Here is a 26,567-nt window from a genome sequence, read left to right on the forward strand (position 1 = left end):
CCGTCAAGGCCTCCCCTGCCCTGGCTCCCTGAGCCATGAGGACAAACGGGAACTCACATCCGCAGGGCCACGAAGGGCGCCCCTGGAGAGAAGGTATCAGGGCTCAGGCGCGAGGTCCAGACTGTGACGGGGCCCCAAGTCAAGGGCCAGGCCAGGTCTGAGCACAGGCCTCACGGCGGGCCCGAGGCCCCGGGGCACACAAGGAGATGTGGAGCCAGGCAGGCGGCCCCCCAAGGAGCGCCAGGACCCAGACGCGAGCACGCTCTGGATGAGCAGACCCCCTGGGCCCCGAGCTGTCCACACGCGGGCACGCGCCACCGGCGGGGCCCGCCCTCACAGAGGCCGCCGGGCAGTGCAAGCAGCACCGTCCACGGCGCTGGACCGGCACCCTGGATGGGAGACACGGCTCTCCAGGCTGCCTCTCGACGGGCCGAGCGTAAAGCCCAAGGTCCTCGGGAGCCGCCTGCAGGGCCGCGGGGGCTGCTGCCCAGCAGGGCTGACGCACCTGCTCCCCGGGCTCCCTCCAGCGAGCCGAGAAAGGAAACACAACTCTCAAAACGGCATTTTCCCCGACGAACGCCAAAGGGCACGTTCTCAGGGCATCGTGCGTGAACAGGACGCCCGCTCTAATGCACTCACTAGTGAAAAAACTCTGAGGACAGCAGGAGGCGGGTCCACTGGAAACCAGCGAGGGGCGCGGGACTATACGGCAGTCGTGCAAGAGACGGGTGACCACGTCTTCTAAATCCAAAGCTGAGGGGAGACGTGGGAGCTGACCGTGGACCCCAGACAACCATCCGACAGACACAGTCCGGCCGACAGACACAGTCTGGCCGACAGACACAGGCGTGTGGGCCAGCCCGCCCCCCGACGACAACAGTCTAGGGTCACGGATCTCGGGGACCAGGTGCCCCAGGAGCTCACGCAGGGCACGGCCCTCAGGAGGGGACCCACCGCAGTGCTGGTGCTGGCCAGGGCGGGCTCGGGGCCCCCGTTGACGTCGGCACTCCTCTCCCGCTTGGCCTCCTCCAGGTCGGTCACCGTGCTGGGGCCCTTCTTCTTCTTGAGCTTGGCCAGGATAGAAGACTCCCGTTCTGGAAATGGAGGCATCTCCTCCAGGACAGTCGCCTGGGGGGAAGGAGCCCCGGGTCAGCGCGGCACAAAAGCCGCATGGCCTCCGGCCCCCAGACAGGGCGCCGGGGCGGGGCGGGGCGGGGCGCGCAGAGCAGCGTGGCGCACCAGGATGTCGGTGCTGGCGACGGTGCTGAGCCGCAGGTACTCGACGGCGCGCTGCTGCAGCTCCACGTCAGCGTTCTTCAGCTGGCTGCCACTGCGCAGCACGTCCTGGATGGTGCCCTTCACCTCCGGGAAGAGGTTCACGAACTTGATGTAAGTGGACAGAAGGAGCGCCCTGGTGGGGACGCTGCACAGGTGGAACTTGGAGTGCAGCAGGTGGAACTGGGTCAGGGGGCTGGGGGGGCACACACGGGGCACGGCGTCACCTCCACGCCGCACGCCCTGCCTGGCCCACCCCGCCGGGGCCTGACCCCCGGGTGTCCCCGCAGGACGGGGAGTGAGCGCGGAGTGACGCGGGGAGGCGGGCCCACACCCAGCCAGAACCTGCGCGTTCCAGCTCCAGGCAGAGGCCAGGCTGCCCTCTGAACAGCGCTGGCCGTCGGCCACGCCTCCTTTGCCCCCAGAATCCCCGTGTTCTGTACAGTCAACCAGAGTGGATGTGCCCTCGCTACGGGCTGTCCTGGGGAGCTCGGGACATCAGCTGGCCTCTACTAGGCCATCGGGTGAGAACCAGTGGGCACAGGCCCGGCACTGGACGCGGGACTCCCGGCCCCCGGGTGACTCACCTGGATCTCGGGTCTCCTGCTATCAAGTTCCCGAACTCCCCTAGGATGTAGCCACCGACTTTGACCAGGTTCTCGTGGCACGCTGGGGCCTGCAGCGCCTACGGAAGAGCGCGCGCGGTGAGCCTGGCGCCCAGGCAGAGGAGGCACCAGCAGTGCTCGGCCTCCGGAGAAAGACACCGAGCCGCGTGATGAGCCAGGCGAGTGGGCTCAGGCTGCCCTCCCGGGGAGCCTGCTCTGCACATGGCCGCAGCCCCCAGAGCCTCCTGAGCCCCTCCCGAATGCACTCCCCGCCCCATCCTCTCTCCTGGCCACTTCGGCAGAGGGGTCGGTAGCAGGGGAGCCCCACGGACAGGGCCACGGCCGATCCCAGCCCTGGAACGAGAGCTGCTCCCAAAAACTGACACTTGGGCCCTGGGCAGGGGTGGGGGCACACGGCCCTCGCCGACGGAGACCGCGAACCCACCGCGGCGGCCCCACGCCTGCTCTCGGACACACAGAGGCCAGCCCGAGGCCCCGGCCCGGGCAGCTTGCTCAGGAGGCCGCTCGCTGACCGAGAGCCTCCCACCCGGGGTCACTGTGTTGAAATCAGGGAGAGAGGGCACTGAGACTCCAGCGGAGGCAGGAGCAGTGCCGGAGCCCGGCCTGCGGGAAGGCTGGCGGGGGCGGGGCGGGGCGGGGCCACACCTCAAACACCGTCTTGGCGGCGTAGCCCTGCACGTCGTCCCGGTTGATGACGATCTGGATGACGCGGTACCACACCTCCTCACTCACGTAGTCTCCAGCGATGCGGATCAGGTTCAGGATGGTGTCCACGTACCACGTGTAGTCCACAGCGTACTTCTCCGCCAGGATGGCGACCTTCAGCACCTGCGGGGCACGGCCACTCAGGGAGGGCCTCAGAAGGGCCCGAACCCACGCCAAAGCGACCCCCACTTCTCAAAGGAGCCCGTAAGTCTAAGGTTCCAGGAGCAGACGTGGAAGGACGTGTCGAGGGAGAACAGGCGAGACGGGCACAGCTGCAAGAGGCACGGCGAGCCCTGCCCGCCCCGCCCACCCGGCCCACAGCCCGGGCAGCCCCACTGGCAAAGTGCCGCCCGCACTTGCTGGGCCTCCTGCTCCAACAGCCCTTCTCACCAGCTCCCCAGGGCACCTGCTCCGGGCTGTGGAAAGCAGACCCCTCACCTCCCCAGGGTACAGCCTCCTCCTGCACTGAACCTGCCCTGAGCAGCATCGGCCGCCAACCTGGAGCCTGGCGCCCCACGCTGCTGCCCTCACACCCACCTTCCCCAGCGTGACCTCCTGACCGCGCCCCAGAGCCCCCATCCACCTGCTCTGCACACCCTCTGGCCTCCAAGTCGACCCTCCGTAACGGCCCCAGAGCGTCGTTCCAGAACACCCGCCTTGTCACCGTCCTCGGCTTCGAGTCCTTCAAGCCCACAGCTGGCCCCAAAGCTGGGCGCTGGGGGCCCCTCACTGCCACGCCGGCCTGTGTCCCCGCTGCGCCCGCCCCCCACGCACGCCCTGCTCCCTCTGTGCTGAGCACCTGCCTCCCGGGACCTCCGCACGGGACGGGGAGGGGGAGGAGGGGAGGGCCTCTGCAAAGTGATTCTGAAAGACTGGAAGGCTCCACTGAAAATGCTGATAAAAAAGCTAAAGCAAAGGACTCTTTCATCCAGTATGTAGTAGGTTCTCCACAAAGGCGGTAAGGAAGTACTTCAGCTGAGACACACAAGCATCGGTGCCGGTGACGACACAGAGGCCGCCAGAACTCACAATCTCTTCTCGGATAGAGTAGTCGGCCGTCTCCAAGTAGCTCAGCATCTCGGCCACGATCTGCTGGGCGTTGCTGCGGTCGCACATGGCGTAGAGGAGGTCCACGGCCCGCTGCCGCACGCTCACGTCCCGCTCCGTCTGGGGAACGAGCACAGAGCCAACGGCCACATGAAAGAAGCCCGGGCAGGGCACGGTGGCAGTCCGCTGTGACACATGCCCTCCCATGGCCCGGAGCCGGGCGGCTCAGGCACGCCCCCCCCACCCCACCCCCGTCCTGACGCTCACTCGGAGTTCTCCCCACCCAGCACCCAAATGCAGGGCCCTGAGAGCCCGTCACTTGCCACGCCACTGCCCCCCTCACTCCGGCACTCAGACCCCGCGGCTCTGGACCGGCCGAGATCACGATCACGCTCCATCCCCAGGGAGTGGGTCAGAGGCCGCCCGCTTGTGGTCACAGACCGGCCCCTTCCGCGTCGCCTGAGAGCCTGTCCCCGTGCTGGCTCCCAGCCCCACCCCAGACCCTCAGAAACAAGAGCACAGCCGCTCCCCAGCACGGGACAGCATGAGAGGCGCTGCCATGGGCCCAGCCACAGGCACGGCAAGAGCAAGTCTTTCTGATCCAGGCAGTGACTAAAAGAGATGCCAAAACCACCCAGGAGGAATTCGAAACACCAGAAAGCGAAATTCCAAACCTTTGTACGGCCTCTTGTTCAAAACACACACCAAAAATGTCTACTAAATACACGCAAACCCAAAGGAACAGGGTCAGACGTGTTCTCAGCAGTAAGCCCAGGACCAAGATGGTGGGTTCTGTAGCTTTCCCACCTGCCTTCAGTTTTCTAACACACAGGAACGCAGTGGATGTGGCTGTGTCTGACCCTGAGGAACCAACCCTCATTAGAGCAGAAGACCTCAGCTCGGCTCTTCCAGCTCTGGAATTTCAATTCCCTGAAAAAAGCAAATATTCTTCTGCAAGGAGTGAGTTTTCTCGGAGACACGGACAAAATATTTCATCCTTCTACCAAAAAGAACAGTTTCCACAGATCCCAATTTTTACTGCGGCTCTGCTCACGCGCCAGGCCCAGCAGGAGATGCCCTGTGGGGTCATGGTCTCTTGCGGGCAGAGCGCAGAACCGCCCGGGGACGCACGCAGCCGGCCAGACCGCCCGGGGCCCGAGCGCACGGCCCCAAGTGACCGCGGCACCCCACCGGTAGCTCATGAGTGGCAGCGCGAGTGACCCAGGGACAAGGCGCCCCCGGGAGAGCACACTTGCCTTCAGGGCGTTGATGACCGTCTCGATGTGCGTCTTCACAGCCTCGTGGGAGAACTCGGAGCTGGCCAGCGTGCACATGCTCTCCAGGGCCAGGTAGCGCAGGTTGGTCTCCCGGTGCTGCAGGAACTGGCCCAGCTGGTTACAGGCGCGGACCAGCAGGTTTGGCTCGCTGTGCGGACGGGAGAGGTGGTGGGCAGGGGTCCCCCACTCGGCCTAGGCCGTGCCACGTTCACGGCCACCACGGCCTCCCGGGACGCCAGGCCTGATGCTTACTCTGGCTGGCACCACACAAGGACCCGCGCCTTGCGTCCCCCAGAGCGTTTCTGAGTGCATCTGCAGAACCCCTGACTCCAGAGGGGCGAGGGCAGCTGAGACTCCGAGCCTCCACGCCAAGCTGGCGGGGCGGGGGCGGAGGGGGACCCGGCTTTCACCAAGCCTCAGCTGAAGGGGGGGCTCTCAGCCAGAGAACCCGCTTGGCCGACAGCCGGACGAAAGCCGCGACACCGAGAGACAGACGCACAGACGGAGATGATATAAAAGAGGCTGCTGGCTATTTAAGTACCGACTACACGGAACTTGGCGTAAGCCTCTGCTCGCTCTTTCCTCTGCCCTCTGAACAGTTAACGAGGACAAGGAGGCCGCTCCGAGAGGGAGAGTCTTGTTACCGGTGCCCAACCCCGTGGACCGCTGAGCTCAGGCAGCTGTACCTGGCGGAAGCGCTGCAGGAAGGCAGGGCCGCAGAGAACCCCCCTCCACCGCCTCCCCTCCCCTCCCCCTCCCCTCCCCTCCCCGTGCCACCTCCACACGCTTTCCCACCACAGCCTCGGACCAGCAAAGCCTACAGGACACACGTGCTCACGCCGCATTCCCAAGTGGCCCTGGGAGCAGCGGGTCAGGCAGGATGCCCAGTAGAAGCGGGGGAGCCCTCTGGGGGAAGCGAGACCACGGCAGTCAAGCTCACGGCGTGGAGGATCGGAGGCCAGAGTGCGCGCGGCGCAGCTCCGAGCACCGCGCCCTCAGGCCCGCCAGGGAGGGTGGCGCGGGGCCCAGGCCGCGGGGGCCCACCTGTCGTGGTGGATGATGAGGCTGATGGCCTCGAAGAGCACGGCGTTCTTGGCGTTGGAGTGCTGCACCTTCTTGGACTTGGGCGGCTCCTGGGCTTTGTTCAGAATCGTCTCCAGGCACTCGGTCAGGCGGCCTCGCACTGCAGGGTCTTCTGGGCGAGACAGACAGACGTTGGCCCGGCTCCCCTTGGCCCCCGTGGCCGCCCCGCCTGAGTATTGGTACCCCTCATCTCACAACCCCAAAACGAAGGGCGAGGACCCCTGCTCAAACCGTGTGGCTGCTTACAATAAGAGGATTTGACCGCCAGGGTAACTACACATACATTTTAACGCAAATAACATACACAAGTTTTTGCTGAAATATAGATTACATAAGTCAAGGAAAATAAAATCTCAGAGACGCGGACAAAACACATGATGTGAAAGTTTGAGGGAAGCAGGGGGCAAAAGGCTTTTTCCTCTACCTGCTATTACCAATAGAAATAGAGAAAACACTCTGAAGAGCAATAAAACGAGAAAGAAAATTTTTAAGTTCTAGTCAAACCAGAAGAAAAGAAATAACGGACCAAAAAAAGACTAAGAAAGCAATAAAAATACCAGAACTCCAGAAACTGCGGCAGCGTACCTAAGGCACCTGCGCAACCACCAGCTGCTCAGGGAGGGTGGGCCCCGCGCGCCTGAGCGGCCGGAGGGCAGAGTCCCCAAAGCCGCCCTGGGGTTGGGGGCAGGGGCCTGAAAGGAGCAGGAGGGTGATGAGGTTCACCCCGAGCGGGGGTCGGAGTCGCCCCAGGTCTCGGAATAAGGGAGGCAGAGGTCAGTTCCACGGAGAGAACTACTGCTGCAGGGGAGACGGGGCAGCCGGTGGGCCGGAGGGGGAGGCCACGGCGGGGTCCCGCTCCCACTCCCACGCGAGGGCTCTGCCGCAGGGTGTGCGGCTCGCGCTTTCGTATACAACAGACTCAGAATGGAAAGTTACTGGAATTTAACAAAGACATACCTTGTACAAACACAAATGAAGATTAAAACGTAAAGGTTACAACAACAAAACCATCTTCGTAGAGGCAGTCTGGAAGTATTGAACACAAATTCTCCTGTGCATTCTTCAACCAGGAAACTCTATTTCTAGACACCTACCATACTAGTCAAATGTAACGTTTTAGAATAAAACACGAACATGACAACATCTGTGATGTGTACTTTAAGGTTACACAGATTGTTAACCACTTAGGATGTAAGGTTTCAAACAGTTTCCAGAACTATTCATAAAAGCAGAGATCACCCCGAGCCGTACCAAAATTGTGATTTCTCTACCAGCTGCTGGGGAAAGCCAAGAGCCATGGCAGCATCACAGAAAGATCCAGAGAACAAGAGCCAACACCGGAGAGGACTTTAAAGATAGCAAACAGGAGACCTAACCCTAAAACGCTGCAGTAAACCCCTGCGGAGAGGCCTCTGCTGCACGGCTGTCACCTGGGGGCGGGTAGCACTGCAGCAGCCTCAGAAGTTTGACTGATAGCCAGGGAGCCGGGACGAAATAGTACGTGTAATCCTGGAGATCTGTGGAGGCCGACGTCACGATCTGCAAGACAGCACAGGGGGATGAGACACCGTGGGCAGGTGTGCTGAGAACATGCGGCACACTCGTCTGTGTCTGCAGGGCAGGAGCACAGCCGCCCAGGCCCCAGGAGGAGCCGCTGCGCGATGACGCCCCTCCCCCGCGGGACACAAGCCCTGGGCACCCGACCCTCACCCTCGAGAGCACCAACAGCGACGCCGCCCTCAGTACAGAGTTCTCGGAGCCTAGACTGGGAAAGTGCATTAAACGCAGAAGGGAGGCCTTCGGTCCCCGGCCCTGCACCCACACCAGCCCTGCACCCACACCGCCCCGAGCGCAGGCCCCGCCGTGAGCTGCCCAGGCCCCAGAGCAATCAGCCTCCCATCACGCTGCCACCCGCCTGTCCCACGCAGTCTGGGCAGGCCAGACACCCCCTCAGCCTCCTGGACACGGGACTGTCGCTAAGGCAGCGCATGCCCACCAACATGCAGCCCGGCGCCTCCCCACGTCCTGCGTCTGAGAGCTCGGAGCGGCTCCTGTCACAAAGCTCGCAGCGGCGAGCGACACTAGGCCATGAGTGACCTGGGACCGGCCACTGCTGCGGTGGGTGAACTCCAAGCCGTGTAAAGCACTGACAGGACCAGCAGAAGCGGGCGCACCAAGTGGAAGAAGGATCGCGCCACCGCGTGGACACAGCCGCCAACAAAGGCTGCCTTTCAAACACGTCGCATGCAGCTAAGGCCACACTTAGAGACAAACTTACAGCTTTAAGTGCACACAATGAAACAAACACAGAAACAAAAGCGTTGAAGAATTCATCTCAAGGGTTAGGAAAGTGACTAGGCAAATTAACCCAAAGAAAGTAGAGAAAACAATAAAGATATAAGCAGAAAGTAATAAGGTAGAAAAATCAAAATAGGACCAACAAAGTCAAAAGAAATTCTTACACACCTGATGAGATTACTCAAGCAAAAAATGAAAAGGGCAAATATCCAGCATCAAAATGGAGATGGGAGACCTCACTGTGAAGCTGACACACAGAATGACTTCCTGCCCATATGTCTGAATACTTACACAAGTTAGCAAATGTCAAGAATTGAATTTGAATTGAATGCATAATTAGAAGTTGTCTCACAAAGAAAACCCTAAATTCAAATGGCTTCACCAGTTAATCAATGATAAAAATGTTAGCAAAGATATAGAAAGGAATTTCCTTAATGCGGCAAAGAGAAGGAACACTGACAAAACCAGCCTACTTAACAGTGCAACATCGTAGACCTTCCCTTCGAGAGTAGAAACAAGACACCAATTATCTCTCACATTCGACACTGCAGTGGAGGTCCGGATTGGAGCCATAAAGCAGAAAGTATAAACCCACATGGACCGGGAAAGGAAAAAAACTGTCATTGTCCACAGAGCACATGACGGAATACAAAGAAGACCCAAAGCCATCCACATATAAATTACCAAAATTAATAGGTGAGTTTGGCAAAATTGCCAACATCAAGAGCAACATACAAAAACCAACTGTGCAAACCAGCATACACTACTGTATAATAACATTTTTAGGGTACCATTGAGAATAGCATTTTTTAAATAAAGTATATAAAAACAAGTCGACTAAAAAATAAAAGAACCTCTACTCGAGAAGCTGAAACATTTTTGAGAGAAATTAAAGACTAAGTAAATGGAGAGAAACACCATGGTCATAGATTGAAAATCTCAATACTACATAGATTTGAATTCTCCCGAAACTGACCTACAGATTAAAGGCAGCCCCACTAGGATTCTGTTGAGTGGGGGAACACTGGCCCCACTAGACATCAAATTAACCCAAAGTCACACCACTGGTGCAAAGATGTACAGAGAAACCAACGGAGGGCAGCACAGACCCGGCTGCTGGTGTGGGACCAAGGGGCAGCGCGCAGAGTCTGCGGGGAGAAAGCAACACCACACAGAGACACCTGTCCCAGGTGGATCGTCAACCTGCACGCGAGCCCTCAGAATAGGGAACAACTTCAGACATTTAAGGACACGAAGGCATTAACCATACAGGAAAGGATTAGTAAGTCTGACTATATTAAAATGTGCAATTTCTGATCATAGAAGACTTCATAAGAGACTGAAATGGCAAGGCTTCCCTGGTGGCGCAGCGGTTGAGAGTCCGCCTGCCGATGCAGGGGACACGATTCGTGCCCCGGTCCGGGAAGATTCCACATGCCGCGGGAACGGCTGGGCCCGTGAGCCATGGCCACTGAGCCTGCGCGTCCGGAGTCTGCGCTCCGCAACGGGAGAGGCCACAGCAGTGAGAGGCCCGCGTACCGCAAAAAAAAAAAAAAAAAAAAAAGAATCTGCCTGCCCAAACAGGGGGCCCGGGTTCGGGCCCTGGTCCAGGAAGATCCCACATGCCGCAGAGCAACTAAGCTCGTGCGCCACAACTACTGAGCCTGTGCTCTAGAGCCTGCGAGCCACAACTACTGAGCCTGTGTGCCACAACTACTGAAGCCTGCGCGCCTAGAGCCCACGCTCCACAACAAGAGAAGCCCTCGCGATGAAAAGCCCGCACACCGTAACGAAGAGCAGCCCCCACTCGCCGCGACTAGAGAAAGCCCAGGCGCAGCAACGAAGACCCAATGCAGCCAAAAATAAATAAATAAATAAATTTTTTTAAAAATAAATAAAATAAAATAAAATATATAAAGGGGACTTCCCTGGCGGTCCAGTGGATAAGACTCCTCACTTCCAGTGCTTCCACTGCAGGGGGCCCAGGTTCGATCCCTGGTCGGGAACTAAGATCCCACACGCCACGCGGCGCGGCCAAAATAATAAGTAAATATAAACGTAAAAATAAATACAAAATTAAGGTAAATTAACAAAATAAAATAAAAACTTCCATAAAACAACACAAAAGACAACACCATGGGAAAATGGGTGAAAGACTGAACAGGCTCCTCCCAAAAGAAGGTATTCAAAAAGCTAGTAGACGTGCGAAGCTGCCCCAGCCTGCAGATAATCAGGAAAGCGTAGACTGGATCACAACGCAAGATGGCTCCGGCGCTGGGCAGGGGGCAGGCCTCTCACAGTCACCTCCAGGGGGACGGCTAAGTGCTGGACAAGACGAGGCACAGGCGGGTGGGGCACAGACGCTGCACGGCAGCAGGGATCAACCATCGGCACTCGAAACACTTCGTCAACTTCACATGTCGAGCAAAGCAAGCCAATCACAAAACAACATACGCTGTGTGACCCTGTCACACAAAATTTAACATGCAGAGCTGAATGCAGTTTGAGGACGCTCCCTCCCTGTAGCGGGGCCAGGGGCTGAGCTGCTCTGCTCTGTGCGCTCTGCCGCATGAACAGGGCATTTCTGACAAAAAGGTCGAAAGAAAAGCCAATCGGCTATTAACCAAGACACGTTTCCACCCCTGAACTTACAAACTGACCCAAACATCTTGCGTTCCAAAAAGTACATACATTCATTAAAGAAAATAACTAAGACCAAAACCCACCAAGTTCCGTTCCCCTCGAAAGACTTACTCTGCTTAACCTGGAGACGGCCAGAGAGACAGAGGTTTTAAACTCTTCCGGGTTCTTCTGTGCTAAGGTGGTGATGAGGCTGGCGGCGGCAGTCACCACGCCCTGAGAGGAAACACACGCACATTTAGATGCCAAAGCTCCTGACGATGCCCTCTCGTTTTAAACTCATTTTCTAAGCAGCACTTTAAACTCAGAAGAACAAAGGCAGAGGCAGCCCAGGGCCACCTCGGGCCCGTTCTGATCAGCTCTCAATGTGCTCAGAAAGCGAGGTGCACACGTAGGTTGTTTTCTTGTTCTAGTTTCTCTCTGAAAACTGGGAAATCCAGCACCCCTCTAGCCCAGACCCTGCCTCAGTGAAGGCCAGCGCAGGGCAGCGGCTCCGGGCCCCTGTCTCCACCCACCCATTGCCTGCCACTGCACTCGCTGCCCCAATCTAGATCATTCACGGCGGACACACCGTGTTCAGACTCACATGAATCTTTACAACCCACAACTGAGATCGTGTAAAACAGCAACTGAAAAGCCCGTTCTTCCCCATTTTGAAGAGTGGTCCAAGCCGTGTCTCTGCCCTCTGTCCTGGAAGCACCACCAGGCCTGGGCAAGACCCGACCCTCCCCACGGAGCCCCGCGGAACCCTGGCCTCGGCACACGGGGACCTTCCACGCAGCCCAGGGGAGTCTCTACTGTCGTCCTGGGACACCAGTATTTACTCCCAATAACTCACGTCTCCTGGAAGGAGACACTGGTTAGGTAGAGAAGATCTCTTGCAAATATAAAAAAAGACAAAACGAATGACACCCATTGACAAAAACGGGTGTAAAGATGCAAACAAAGCTCCCTCGAATCATCACATAATCCCTCCAGTCCCTCCCCCACCCCCACTCCTGAGCAGGTGGGAGAAGGCGGCAGAGTTTCTGCATCCGAGGCGGGGTCAGGTCCAGCACCACGGCGACCTCATCAGAGGCCGCCGCTGTGCTATTCTTTCGTCTTTCTGATGGAAACACGAAAGCCACGCTAGAGAAACGGATCTAACTGGCCTCACCGTCCACATCTCAGGGGGCAATAAGCCAAACACAGAGCTTTAACAAACAGGCATTTGCAACACGCAGGTTCGGCAGGGGAGAGTCTCTTTCACCGTGGCTTCTGAGTGTTTGGGACACAGCCTGCTTCCCCAGGAAGATTCACCTGTGGGATGAGTCAGGCAACATTCTGACAGAAGTCAGTTGGGGCTGGCTGGCTCCCGAGGTGCAGTTTCTCACCTTCCCTGCGCGCCCGCAGGGTCTCTGCAGGAAGGCGGTGTGAGGAGAGGGCTGGGGGCCCACGCAGCCGCGGCTCTGCCGGCCCCCAGCCCCCCACCCCCGACCCGGGCCGCCCCCTCTCCCGCCTCGGGACACGGCTCGGGTCGCGCAGGGTTCTGCACATCGCAGCCCTCCGCCTCTTCCGCTGCTCTCGGAAGGGCTTGCTCCCTCCGCGTGGGCGAGCGACACTCTTCTGGGTTTTCCTGACCTTGAGACCAAAGAAGCCAAATCTCACGCCTCTGGTGGCAAAGTCAGGAGGTGTGTGACACAGAAGCCACAGGCCCGCAGAGGACAGAGAGCAGGTGCAGAGAGCAGCAGAGATGAAGGGAGAGCCGGCCGGTGGGCACAGCCTCACCCTGGGCTGCTGAGACGCCCCTCCACCTCGCCCAACGCAAGCTGGGCTCCTGTGGCCTAGACCACAAAGGCGCCAAGCAGTGCACCCAGCAACAGAGCCAGGTACGTGAAAATACAAAAGCGAACCAAAAAGCCGGGCACAGAAGCGTCAAAGGAGGAGAGCCTCCCAGCCGGCGAGACACAGCTCCAGCACCCTGGAAAGCGCTCGGTGTGGACGTCGCTGGCCTTGGGCCTCGGCACCTGTCGGCGTGTGGCTGCAGAAAGCTCCCCCGACAAGGCAGGAGTGATGACAGCTCCTGGTAAAATGCCACGAACCGTAACCAATAACGCCTGCTCAGAGCACTGGGCCGCGTCCCCGCCACACCTGGGCTCTGGACGGCCTTGCCGTCTGCTCCGGATTCAAGCCCGGACCTGTGTGAAGCCGTCCAACCTCTATGAGCCTCAGTTTCCTCGTCTGCAAAACTGGAAAACGCCCCACGGCCTCCAGCCTGGCCTCCTGCCTCCACGGCAGGGCCTGAACCCGAAGAGGTGGGGCATGGCCCGGCACGCGCGCCCGCATGTGAACGCTGCGGCCCGAGGCCCCCGCCCCCGCAGCACGGCCTGCGGACGCCCCCTCCCCTCTGAGGAAGGGCTGCCCTGTGCAGACTCGAACGTTCCTGGTAAGCGTGGGAAACGATGGAGGGACAGCTAGCCAGGCAGCCCAACAGGCAAGCCGCACAACCACCAGCTCTCGTCTCTGAGTCTACATATGCCGATGGGTTACTTTTCACTTAATCTTTAACGGAGACTTCTCTTCTGGGAAACAACGGAGTAACCAGTTAATGTACTAACACCTATCAGCTCAGCAGGAAATTCTGTGTGGAATCTCAATTCTCTCGTTTGTACAACGGGATTCCGGCAGGACAAGGCCACTCTGTCCAGCGTCATTTCCTCCTCGGCCCTGCCTCCCGGTGTCAGCGTGGACAAGGGCCCGTGACTCACGGCCAACCACAGCCACCGAATCGCTCCACATCTCCCTGCCCTGGCCTGCGACACGGGGAGGGCTCGGGCCTGGCTCGTGCACCAGCTATGTGCATTCGGCAGCCTGCACGCCAGAGCCTGGGGGGGTTACAGGACAGCCCTCTGACAGCCTTAAACAGGGTGCAGACAGGCACGCCTTGTGAAGCCCTCAGTGGACGTGGTGTTTCTAGCAGATGCTGGGCTGTGCCTTGTTCGTCCCTGCAGCCGGCAAGCTGGAGACCTTCCAACGCCTGGTGACAAGGTGAGCCAGAGACCCTGTCTAGTCCACCCTGTCCCCGGGGCAGGGGCTCCCGGCCCCTAACCGCAGGCGCTCCCAGGCTCGATGGACGGGTCGTGGGCGTCGCCCCAAGCATCCCGGAAGTCACACGCAGCTGCCTGCACGGCGCTGGCCCAAAAGAGGCTGCTCCACGGGAGGGGCTGCACGCTGGCCCAGAGGCACCTACCAAATGCTGGTCGTTGAGGAGGTGCACCACGCGGGACGTCCAGTCGCCCATGGGGACGAGGTCGGGAGATGTCCTGTACAAGCGCAGCAGGCACAGGGCAGCGCTCTGCTTCACGCTGTCCATGGTGTCTCTGAAAGACAGACAGCAGTCACTCCTGGGCACAGCCGGCGAGCCCGGCCCAGAGCCCACCGACAACACCCCAGAGTCAGCACGGGAGCAGAGATGCACCCGTGCGGGGGCTGGAGGGACACTCAGGATGAGGCTGCTTCAAGCTCGCCACACAACAAGCTAAGGCCCACCTCTAGCGATGGGTCTTGGTGGGGACCACACCTGCACAGTGACAGACAGCCATCTGCTCGAGGGGCCGCCTCCACGGACGTCGCCCCGAACACGGTGGATGGGAAGGGGTCCTGCCAACGTTAACCTGCTCCTCCCCGAAGCAGCAGCTCCCAAATGCTGTGCACGAGCTCAGCTACGCAGGCCGACAGCTAACGTTCCAAGAACCGATAAATGAATTACAGTATATTTTTTTAATTTCTTTTTTATTTATTTTTATTTTTGGCTGTGTTGGGTCTTCGTTGCTGCACGCGGGCTTTCTCTGGTTTCGGAGAGCGGGGGCTACTCTTCGTTGCGGCGTGCCGGCTTCTTATTGCGGTGGCTTCTCTTGTTGTGGAGCATGGGCTCTAGGCATGCAGGCTTCAGTAATTGTGGCTAGCAGGCTCAGTAGTTGTGGCTCGCGGGCTCTAGAGCACAGGCTCAGTAGTTGTGGCGCACGGGCTTAGTTGCTCTGCGGCATGTGGGATCTTCCCAGACCAGGGCTCGAACCCGTGTCCCCTGCATTGGCAGGTGGATTCTTAACCACTGCGCCACCAGGGAAGTCCCCAATTACAGTATTTTTTTAAGCTCACTTAATAACACACAGTCCAAAGGGGAGAGTATCAGAGAGCCTTGCACGGCCATGGAGCTCTGTGTCCACCTAGAGATCTCCTCCCCTACACACCGGGAGGGCACGCGAACCCCCGCAGCTCCCACGCCCCCAGGCTGGGAGCACACAGGAAGGCCCGGGGAACAACTGCAGCTACGCCGGGCAAGGTGCGTCTCGAGGTTTCCTGTCCTGGTTTTAGGGCTGACCGAGGACAGAGATGGTCCCAACGCTCTTTACCCCTCCTCCTCCCCAACCCCAGCCAAACGCTGCCATGCAGCCAGGCAAGCGGCAGGCCCACCGAGGAGCGCTCCAGAGGAGGCCATCAAAATACGTCTGAGGGCTTCCCTGGTGGCGCAGTGGTTGCGCGTCTGCCTGCCGATGCAGGGGAACCGGGTTCGCGCCCCGGTCTGGGAGGATCCCACATGCCGCGGAGCGGCTGGGCCCGTGAGCCGTGGCCGCTGAGCCTGCGCGTCCGGAGCCTGTGCTCCGCAACGGGAGAGGCCACGACAGTGTGAGGCCCGCGTACCACAAAAAAAAAAAAAAAAAAGTCTGAGAAGAACCTGTCCACGCCCCCCAAGTGCTGACAGAAGCAGTGGGGTTCCTGTTCCGTGGAGGGAAGAGCAGGGTTTGGGGGCTGTCATTACCATTTACCTCCTTTTAGCTTTTTTATTCCTAAATAACTCCCAACGGATATGACAAACCCCTAAACTGCCCCCCATTCCATGCCAAAGAAAAATTACTTCAGTAAAAATTCCTCTTGGATGTAAACCCTCTGGGGAGCAGGGGCAGACGCCTGTCCCTCTCTCTGGCCCCACGCCGCATGCACCAAGCAGCGGGCAGCGGCAACCTCCAGGTCTCGCGGCCTCCTGGGCGTCTGCCGTCTGCCGTCTGCGCCCACACACTGCGGCTGAAAGAAGCCGGCCAGTTTCTACCGCGGGGCCTATCAGCTGGCGGCCCACCCTACCCATACAGCCGCTCCTGGTGGGAACGCCGGAGGACGGAGCGAAGCAAGGAGACCGCTGCCCCCTGAGCTTCAACTCTGTCTCCAGTCGAGGCCCAGAGCTCAGTCCCGGCCTGGAGGGCGCCCCATCGTCCCTCCCTCCCCGACCTCCCGGCTCTGCCCCGCCGCCCTCAGCCCTGCAGCTCCACGCCCAGGCACCTCCGGCCCTGCAGCTCCACGCCCAGGCACCTCCGGCCCCACAACTCCACTTTGAGTCTATTAGGTCGCTGGATTTCAAGCGTTGGTCACTTGTTTCAAGGAGGGCTCGCAGGTCCGCACAACCTGAGCTTCTGCGGGGAGAGCGGCTGCCTGTGATGCTGACGCTGAGAGAACGAGGCCGGCTCCCCGCTGAGAGAACGAGGCCGGCTCCCCGCACAGCTCCCCGCACAGCCCTCGGCAATCTTCCTGCTGCGGGCTCTCTTCTCCAGCTTGGGTTCCGCCCCTCCAGGCTGTGTCTCAGCACACACCCTTCTGTGTCCTTTCAACCCGCAGTGCAATCCACCCTTTACTTCAGGGAAGTGTTCTGGAATTATCTGAACACTTTCAGAGATTACCTCTATTTTACATTTCACTCATCCAACAGGTATTTATTTACCGAGCCCTTACTATATACCAGGCATTGTTCAAAATGCTAGAAAGAAGGCAACAGTCACAGTGAGCAAAAGCTCTGATCCCAGGGAGCTTGCTTTTGACAGCAGAGACCGGCAACCCGCAGCCAGGTTAACTGTGCACCGGGCAGGGGCGGGGCTCGGGCGGGGGCGGGGCTGGAGGCGGGGGTCAGGACCCTGCGGCCTGTAGCCCAGCCGTAGCCCAGCCGACACAGCTGCCTCCTGACTGGCTCCAACCTCCAGCCCCGCCTGCCCCTCAGGCCCACTCTGATCATACCACGTTCTTTCTCCCACCTCGGTGAGGTGACTTGCTTCTCTCGGGGCACCTGCTGTGTTCTCTGCGTCTTCCGGTTCACAGGTATGTAAAGGTGTCGCCTTGGTTCTCCACGTGCTTCCTCAGCTCCACCACCCCTCTCCTGTGCTCCTGCTGCTGCGGGTCCACCACCTCTGGGCTCTCACATCCGGGAGCGCTTCTTCCATCAGGCAGTTCCGTGGCCTCTCTTCCAGCCTGGCTTGGGCTGCCACCTCGGGCTGATCATTCTCTGAGCACCGCAGGGGGTGTAGCTGCCTGCCTGGCCTCCACCCGTGAGATGCCAGGAAAACACCCGTTGTGGTGACAACCAAACGTGCTGGGGCAACACCACTCGTTGAGAACCACGGGTCTACACCCACGTGCTCTGGCGAGGTGTGGGCGCGCTTCCCAACACCCTCCCGGCCTCCCACTGTGCTGCCTGAGGGTCGCTCCACCTTCCCGTGGCCAGAGGAGTTGGAGCTGCCCTGTCCTGCTCCGCCGGCCTGCTGGTCGTCCCAGAGAACCCGGTCCCCCAAGTCCTGACGAGCCCCCTGGGCTGGGACCCCTATTCAGCCAGGCGTGCTGCCCGGTGTGGGCTCTGGGTCACCTTCCCAAGGCACAGAGCATCCTGGAACAGCAGGGGGGCCCGCCTCTGCCATGCCCCGTGGCCCAGGCTGGCACAGCACCATTGGAAACTCTTCCAGACCTGCCTGCTCAGCCCCACTCAGCTTCCCTCCAGATTGGAGAGGGCGGGGGGGTGGGGTACTGGGAAGTCTCAGGATCGGGGTGCATGAACGCTTCTGGGAAAGGGCGAGAAGGGGCCCCGTGCCCGCAGGACGGCCGCACTCCCTCTGCCTGGACGGAAGGTCCACCTGGCCTCCCCGTCTCCCCACCAGATAAGACGTGAGACGGGGAGGCCAGCTCACTCCATAAATCCTTCAGTAGTCACACAGCTGATCTACTTAACATGAGAGATGGCCACACTCTCAACAGGGCACCGACACATACCCGGCTACGAGGATTTTAGGGATCTCCCCCGCGAACGCCTCGGCCATCTCCCGGCTGCCCACGTTGGCGATGCAGTGCAGGGCCAGGCCCGTGAAGGTGGGGTTGCGGCTGCCCAGGTCGTTCTTGACGGCGTTGTTGATCAGGCGGATCAGCTCCGAGTTGGAGTTCACCAGCACCGAGATGAACAAGTAGCCCTGGGTTCCAGAGGGGCGAGAGAGCACAACACTCGTGCCTCAAACGCCAGGCAGACGTGCTCGGCCTGCGGCAAGCCCAGCACCATCTCAGTGTGCTCGGGGCGCTGAGGCCGTCAGGCCACGGAGGACCCAGCTGCCTTCTGCTGAAAATGCCAGCTCTGTCCCCGGATCCCGCCGTGAACGATTCTGTGGGACGAACCTAAGAGGCACTGTCCCCACGGGCGTCAGACACCTTGGTGCCCCCCATCCCACTCACTCATCCGTGGGGACCTGTGCTCACCACGGCCTGAACAGGATGGAAAGGCCTGCCTCAGCTGGAACGGGGACACTATGGTGACTTCCAGCAACCCGGCTGACTGCCGTTTTCCCCTCTCTCCGCTCTGTCTCTGGGCCCCAGCTTCCGCTTACCACCAGGCCAAATTCCAGCCCCTTGTCACCCCCACTGTCCACGCCCTCCCCACGCAGGGACACGCTGACCTCTCAGCCCCCGTCGGTCTCAGGAGGAGCTCTCCTCCTTCTCTGGGTTCCAGCCGCTCCACCCCTGGACTGGGCGCTTCTGCTCTGTCTGCCCTGGGCCCCGGTGCACCCCTTGGCCTCAGTCTCAGCTCAGGACGCCCCCCCCGGAAGCCCTCCCTATTAGCCACCCGTTTCTCAGGGTCCGGAGGGTTCTACACGCCTCTTTCACTGGGCACTGCCCACAGCTCTATTCTCTGTGTACAGGGTGGTCTGATGCCATCTCCCCCCTGGAACAGAGCAGGGTCCACATCTGCTTATGGTCATATGTCCCCAGGGACCCCCAGCACACTGCTGGGTCGGTGGCAGACACTCGATAAATTCCTGTTGAGTAAATACCAATACTTAACAGAACTCCTGGGGCATCTAGGGTATTTTTTCACTTTCTGTAAGTTAAATTTTCGCACAAGAGGAAAATGTCACTTTGTAACACTCAGGAAAACATACAAATAACGTTACTCCAAGAGAATGCGGGGCTACAAGGACAAAGCCTGGCGTGGGCGGGGCCCAGGCACTGGGCCAGCTGGGAGCAAGGTGGGGACCGCCACCTGCCCCGGCTCTTAAACCATGTGGGTGTGGGGCCTGGTTCAGAAACAGGCGGTGGCCGGAGGGAGCCACTGGGTGAACTCATCTGTGACACGCATCAGCAAGGCACCAAGGGGAAGGAAACGCTCTTCCCTGCCCTCTAAGGCGGGCCCGTGGGAAACGGCACCCCTCGCGTCCAACAGGGGTTTGGTGCAGCTCCCGCCTATACCCACGGGAAATCCCCAGACTAGATGGAAGGTGCAGAGAAAGAGCAAGACACTAATCGGCCACCTGATGAGAAGAAACCCCCCGCCCCAGCGCACTCACGATCTGCTTCTCGGTGTATCTGTTGGAGCTGAGCAGGTTCACGGCCTCCATGTGGCCAAAGTCGATGTCGTGGCCCAGCAGGAAGATGAAGAGCAGCTTGCACACATACTTCTTCTTGCTGTAGCCATCCAGGGCCTTGTCGCCTGCGGAAAGGAGGCGGGGCCGGGGCAGAAACAAGACAGCGGGACGTGAGGAGCCGGCCTCCAGCAGGCCAGCGTCGTGAGCGCGCGGTGGTGCTAAACCAGGCGCTGCACGTCGGAATCCTAACGTCTGGCTTCCCTGACAAAACAGAAGCCAGAACCCCTGCCGGGCAGCTGGAGTGCGGCCTTCCCAGGACGGCCCCGGGGCCTCACTCCCACCGGCCACAACCTTGCCAGGGCCGCCCTGTCTTAACCAGCAACTTAATCTTTTAAACACGTTTACTAATTTAGGCAGGTGAACACATTCTAAATAATCTTTCATCACACCCAGTTTTAGAACAAATCACCCACCTAAAAGTCACACACAAAAGGACCAGAAGGGCTTCTGTGTCTTCACCCTAATCACAGCGTGACTACGCCTCTCACAGGAGATCACAGCAAGGCGGCTTCATGACGTGTTGCTGGCAGAGTATAAGATGCCATTTTAAAAAGGACCACTAAACACTGCCATTTTAAATACCAGAGGTTCTTATTTCCCCTGAGAAGTGTAAAGCGCTCCTTGGCAGACTACGAAGATGACAAGCAGAAAGGCGGCCGTCTTCCGAGCTAGGCATCACAGTGACGCCACTGCCACGCCGTCAAAGCCCGGACACGGGAACCAGGAAGACAATGCCAGCAACGCTCCTCACGGTAAGGGGTCAGGTCACTCGTGCTCCGGGGACAAGCACTGGCCGACCTCAAAGCGCTGTCTGGAAGAAAGACCCACCCCACCAAGATTTCCCGGCGTGACAGTGAATCACGAGTCAGCCAGCCAGCTGGACACCTGACACTGGGAAGCTCTGAGAAACCGCCCCTCCTCCTGAGCAGCAAACTGGCATATGATTTAATAACCGAACAACATAATGTCAGACCGGGTCTGGCTCCCACCCCCACCCCCACCCCCACCCGCCCATCTGCCCGCTGCACCAAGGAGCCCAGCTGTCACTGCCTGGCTGGGACCCATCCCCGTCTCCGTGGGAGAACATCTGCAGACACAGGACGCGCAGCCCACGGCAAGCAGCAGCCCCCATCCCCTACCCACCCGGCCACCCCTCAAGAACCAGCCTGAACTCCATCACCTCTAGAAGCCTCCTTTGACAAGCAAGCCAAAAGTGCCGCCCCTCCTCTTGCCCCCTGGAGAGTGGTCCCTGCCACTCAGAGCCCAGGGAACGGCCAGCCAGACTGTGTGCTGGATGCGGCCTGGAGGCCCAAGGGGCTCTTTCTCTGCTGCTTCAGGACGTGGACCCAGGGTCCCTCCCACAGCCCTGCCCAACGCTGGGAGACTTACAGACGCCCACAGTTGAAGGCCAAGCGCACAAGAAGGTGAGGGCCCCAGGACAGGCAAGACAGTCAAGGGTCTCGGCCCCGGTGCTGCCGTGACACGGGATAAGAGCCAGTGTCTCTAGGGAAACGCGCCTGAGCCCTGGTGACCAAATCCTTCTGGAGGACTTTTAACTGTGATCCTTTTTCACCCTTTCTCTCACTGAGACTGGCGTTCAACCCTGACCCTAACTAACCCTCAGCAAGTATCTTCTTATGTTCAAAGAAGTAAAAAGACTAAGATCCCGAGGATGGACAAGGAGGGCGCCCCTGTCGTTTTCTGGAGCTCAGTTAAAGCACCCCATGGGCTGTGAGATGCTTCAGAACTGCTGGCACCAGGGTATTAACTCTTCCCTCCCCGGCATCCCCACAGACCTGGGGTAAGAGTCTTCTTCATTCTCCACAGCACTTAACTGAATTCAATTGTTAAAAAGGGGGAAATGCAAATTAAAACCACAGTAAGGTGTCACTGCACACCCACTAGAAACACCAAGATTTAAAAGATTAACCATACCACGTGCTGGTAAGAATGTGGAGGGACTGGGAACTCACACACGGCTGGCGGGGGCACAAAATGATGCAGCCACTCTGGAAACCGTGTGGCAGGTTCTTAAAAGGTTAAACATCCACCTTCCAGGGCCTCCCTGGTGGCGCAGTGGTTGCGCGTCCGCCTGCCGATGCAGGGGGGCCGGGTTCGCGCCCCGGTATGGGAGGGTCCCGCGTGCCGCGGAGCGGCTGGGCCCGTGGGCCATGGCCGCTGATCCTGTGCGTCCGGAGCCTGTGATCCGCAACGGGGGAGGCCACAGCAGAGGAAGGCCCGCATACCACAAAAAAAAAAAAAAAAAAAAAAAAAAAAAAAATCCACCTTCCACGTGGCCCGGCCACTCCATCCCCAGGTACCTTCCCAGTGGGAACGACACTAGGCGTCCACACAAGTCCCGCACACCAGGACTCACAGCAGCTCCACGCCTAGCCGACAGCACAGGAACAAACCCAGACGCCCACCCTGGTGAGCCAGCACACCGTGAGGCAACCCAACCCACCACGACGTGGGCAAACCCCAAACGCAAATGTAAGTCACAGCAGGCAGACGCCAGAGGCCTCACGCTGCCCGATTCCTTTCATGTGAAATTTCTAGGAAGAGCAGAAGTGCGGTGACAGAAGGAAGATCAGGGGCTGCTGGGGGCTAGGGAGGGTGTTAGGTGCAAAGGGACACGAGGGAACATTTTGGGGGGTGGGAATGTTCTCTGTTTTGTCTGTGGGGGTGGGTGCACGAACACATGCATTTTTGCCAAAATTCAAAGCGCACGCTTAAAACAAGTGAACTTTATTGTGAGCAAACTGTATCTCAGAAAACCAATTTTTATAAAATTACTCTGTCAAAATATCCCAGGAAAAAAAGAAGAGCAAAAGATGAAAGAACACGGGCAAGGGGCTTCTCTGGTGGCACAGTGGTTAAGAATCCACCTGCCAATGCAGGAGACATGGGTTCGAGCCCTGGTCTGGGAGGATCCCACGTGCCGCGAAGCAGCTGGGCCCGTGCGCCACAACTACCGAGCCTGCGCCCTAGAGCCCACGAGCTACAACTACTGAGCCCGTGAGCCGCAACTACTGAAGCCGGCACACCTAGAGCCCGTGCTCCGCAACAAGAAGCCCGCGCGCTGTGGCAAAGAGTGGCCCCCACTTGCCACAACTAGAGAAAGCCTGTGCGCAGCAACGAAGACCCAACGCAGCCAAAACTAAATAAATAAAATTAATAATTAAAAAAAAAAAAAAAAAGAACATGGGCAAAATGACGGCAAGTGGTGAAGCCAGGTGACGGCCGCCAGGCGGGGAAAGGAACAGCGCCCCCCACCCATACGTATACGTTTGCGTTCCCTCGATAAAATGGGGTGGCTTTTTCAGGTCTTTCTTTACCTGTAAAAGCATACATTCTTTACGGAAACGCTTTTTATTCATCTTTCTACCCCTGGCACCTGGACTGAGTGAGCGCCCAGCAGTGAATGAGCAAATGAGCGTGTGTTACCTGGTAAACCTCCGAAGGCCACCAGCCAGAAGACATTCTCCCACCTCTGGGCAGGACTACACAACAGCTATTTTCTAGAGGTTCCAAGGTTGAGGGCAGGCCCACTACAGCCCTAATGACCTCCCACTCGGCAGCTTCCACAAGCAGGCTGGCGGGTGTGCAGGGCAGGGCAGGGCGGGTGCCCCCCCAACAAGGGGCTCTGGGCCTGCCCAGGGGGACGAGCTTAGGCTAGAAGGTGGCGCCATGTCCTCCCTCGGCGGTCGACAGCGCACCTGAGGGCATGGCCCGGCTCTGTCAAGGGCAAGGCTTTCACACGGGCGCTGCCCTGAGGCCCCGGGCCCTGCCCCAGCGTCACCAGCTCTGTGTGTCTGCCGCCAAGGACTCCACCAGATGCCAGGGCCACCGGCAGCCTGTGCACTCACCCGCACGCCCACCTCACCTTGCCTCCAGCTGCGTCCGGGACCATTTGTCTCTGGTCCGAAGCACATCCTTTAGACTCTCCTTCAGCACAGGCCTTCTGATGGGAAACTCTCCTTTTTTGTCTGGCAAAGGGCTTTTTTAGCTTCATTCTTAAAGGACATTGTTAGCCAGCTGCTACTATCCAGCACTTTGGGACCATCCTCCGCTCTGCTGCCCCTCATCCCTGTGACGACAAGTCGGCTTCCACGAGGACCCTGTGAAGACGGCCCATCTCTTCCCCCTCTGGCAACTTCAAAGACTTCCTGTCTTGGGTCTCTGCGTTTTCACAATAGTGTGTCTAGGTGTAGATTTCATCTTATTTATTTATCGTAACTGTGTTTATTGAGTCTGAGGTTTAGTGCATTTCATGAATTCTGGAAACTTCTGTCACACCAGCTCCCCTTTCCTCCCAGGAGGTCACTTAACCCTGCAGGCCTTTGGACCACACGCCTGTGTCTCTCACCCGCTCTGCTGCTTTGCATTCAGGACGGGCTGTTTCCTTACCCATCTTTCAGAACATGCCTGTGGTTATATCTACCCGAGTTCTTCATTTTAGTTCTGCATCTTTTGGTTCTAGAATTTCCATTTGGTCTTATTTCAAAATCTGCTATGTCACTTTTTGGTTTTTTTTTTTTTTTGCGGTACGCGGACCTCTCACTGTTGTGGCCTCTCCCGTGGCGGAGCACAGGCTCTGGACGTGCAGGCTCAGCGGCCATGGCTCACGGGCCCAGCCGCTCCGCGGCATGTGGGATCCTCCCGGACAGGGGCACGAACCCGTGTCCCCTGCATCGGCAGGCGGACTCTCAACCACTGCACCACCAGGGAAGCCCCTGCTATGTCACTTTTTATACTTCCCAAGCTTCCCACTGAAATTTTCAAGTTCGTCTTTTATTTCTTTGAAAGCAGTAAACCTAGTTCTTCATTGTAATCTGAATCTGGTCTCGGAGGCCTGTGTGATTCTGTTTCTGTTTTCTCTGCTGGCTCTTGCTGTGCAGTCTTGATTCTTTGTGTGCCTGATTATCTGTGACTAGGTGCTGGACAACATCCTTGAGAAGTTACCTGTAGGAATCACTCAGCCTGTGATGGTGACCTCTTCCTCCAGAGGACTGCGTGTGAAGCCCCGCTGCAGGTCTGGGGCAGGACGGGCTCGCTCCCGGGTCACTCCTGCCCTAAGGGCACCGCCTTTAGGGCCTCAGTTTACAATGGAAGAAGGCCTCACATTGTGGACTCTGGGATGACTCTCCTCCTAGACCCCAGCTGCTCAACCTCAGCACTGGGCCTCCTCAGGCCAGGTGGTTCTGGGGGGCTGTCCTGTGTGCAGTGGGGTGTCCAGCGGCCTCCACCCACTAGATGGCAGTAGCACGCCCATCCCCAGTCCCGACGGCCTTTGTCCCCTGGGGGCAAAATCACCCTGATTGACAACCGCCCCTCTAGACACTGAAGGTCACCCAAACCAGGCTCTGTTTCAAGGCTGCTCCTCTGGGGTTAGCAAACTCCCTCCCGGCACAGAGGGATGAGGGCTCTGCTTGCTTTCGTGGGCCAGGAGTTCTCTTCTCTTCTCGCTCTATGATGCTTTCAAGATTTTTTTAATACTGTGTCGCTTTTTAAGCCGCTTCCAGTGGAAGAGTTGGTTGAGGTGTGAGCTAGCCGATGTGGCAGCTTCGGCCGCATGGGGCTACTGAGTACTTGGCCCGCACTGGTCTGACCTGCATGTGTTCCATGCGGGACGTTCCAAAGACTGGGCATGAAGAACATGTAAAATATCTCAATAACCTTTCCTACTGATTACACGCTGCAATGATAATATTTTAGGTATACTAGATTCAATAAAATATATTAAATTTAGTTTCATCTGCTTCTTCTTACTCTTTTTTAATGTTGCTACCAGCAAATTGAGAATTCAGTGTGTGCCTGCGTCTCCGGTGGACAGCGCGGTGGAGAAGTGCCAGTGCGGCCGCAGAGCACACACTTCTGAGCACAGGACAGGCTTTCCCTTGTCTGCTGCCACTCAGGGCACACACGCCCCACAAATGCCAACTGGTTCGCAGAGAAGAGCGAGCCTCCTTCCCTACCCAGGAGGGCTCAGCTGAGACAGGCTCGGGGGCAGAAGGAACTACAGAAGTCTTCTTTGTCCCCAAACATTTAAAGACAGTTTGAAGATTCACCCTCTTCTAACCACACGGTGAACATCTCTCAGGCGCTGCGTGTCTCCCCAGGGATGCGCCTGTGTTTCCACACACACGTACACAGCTGCAGCAGCAGACATCATCTGCCCCTTTGACGAAGGCCTGGAGGTGCCAGGAGTGGGTCAGCTCTGTCGGGGTCAGGATCTGCCTTCCTCGGCTTACGAGCCACGGCCAAGCGACGTCCCCAGCCCGTGCCAGACCCTCTACCAGACAGTCTGCACTCCGAAGCTCCCTCGAGGGCTAGTGACAACGCTGACAGACCAACACTCTATCTGCGGCCTCCCCTGCCCTCAGCCAACCTGCTTCCTCTGTTTATACTCTGCGGTGTCACTCTCTAGTCCATCTTCTGTCCTCCAACCCCATCGCAGGGTCTGCTTCACAGAGAACCCAGCCTGAGGCCATCAGCACCCCATTTAAAGGCACAGAGGGGTGAGTCACTCAACAGGGTAACCCAGCTAGTAAATGGCTATCAGGGCAAGTGCGAGCTGCGGGTAGTCAGGGCAGCCTAGCTCTCACCACCTCATTATACGCTCCCTTTTAGGAAGTAGTGGACGTTCCAGACCCCTCACCAGAGATGATATACAGGTGGCAGATGAGCACATGAAAGGCTGCTCCACATCACGTCACCAGGGAAATGCATATGATAAAATAGCAACGAGATACCTCTACACACTATCGCAGCAGCTCAAATCCAGACACTGACAACACCAAATGCAGCGAGGACGTGGAGCCACAGGAACTCTCATCCAGCACTGGTGGGGATGTGAATGGTGCAGCCACTGTGGGGGACGGCTGGGCGGTTTCTTACAAAATTACACATACCCT

At 58.5% G+C, this 26,567-nt stretch overlaps 1 protein-coding gene across 1 annotated transcript in view; it reads right to left on the reverse strand.

Moving 5' to 3' along the window:
* Positions 1-26,567, reverse strand: part of AP2A2 (adaptor related protein complex 2 subunit alpha 2) — a 67,377-nt gene that overhangs the window by 10,602 nt on the left and 30,208 nt on the right. The window contains exons 3-14 of the mRNA XM_055079411.1: positions 19,573-19,715; positions 18,014-18,207; positions 14,181-14,310; positions 11,066-11,167; positions 7,444-7,552; positions 5,975-6,125; positions 4,910-5,078; positions 3,636-3,773; positions 2,547-2,729; positions 1,863-1,960; positions 1,240-1,471; positions 955-1,128 (exon numbers count right to left, since the gene is read on the reverse strand). Of these exons, the coding sequence (XP_054935386.1) occupies positions 955-1,128; positions 1,240-1,471; positions 1,863-1,960; positions 2,547-2,729; positions 3,636-3,773; positions 4,910-5,078; positions 5,975-6,125; positions 7,444-7,552; positions 11,066-11,167; positions 14,181-14,310; positions 18,014-18,207; positions 19,573-19,715 (1,823 nt within the window). The remainder of the gene's footprint in view (positions 1-954; positions 1,129-1,239; positions 1,472-1,862; positions 1,961-2,546; positions 2,730-3,635; positions 3,774-4,909; positions 5,079-5,974; positions 6,126-7,443; positions 7,553-11,065; positions 11,168-14,180; positions 14,311-18,013; positions 18,208-19,572; positions 19,716-26,567) is intronic.

This window comes from Physeter macrocephalus, chromosome 18 (genome assembly GCF_002837175.3).
Source record: "Physeter macrocephalus isolate SW-GA chromosome 18, ASM283717v5, whole genome shotgun sequence".
Classification (NCBI taxonomy): domain Eukaryota; kingdom Metazoa; phylum Chordata; class Mammalia; order Artiodactyla; family Physeteridae; genus Physeter; species Physeter macrocephalus.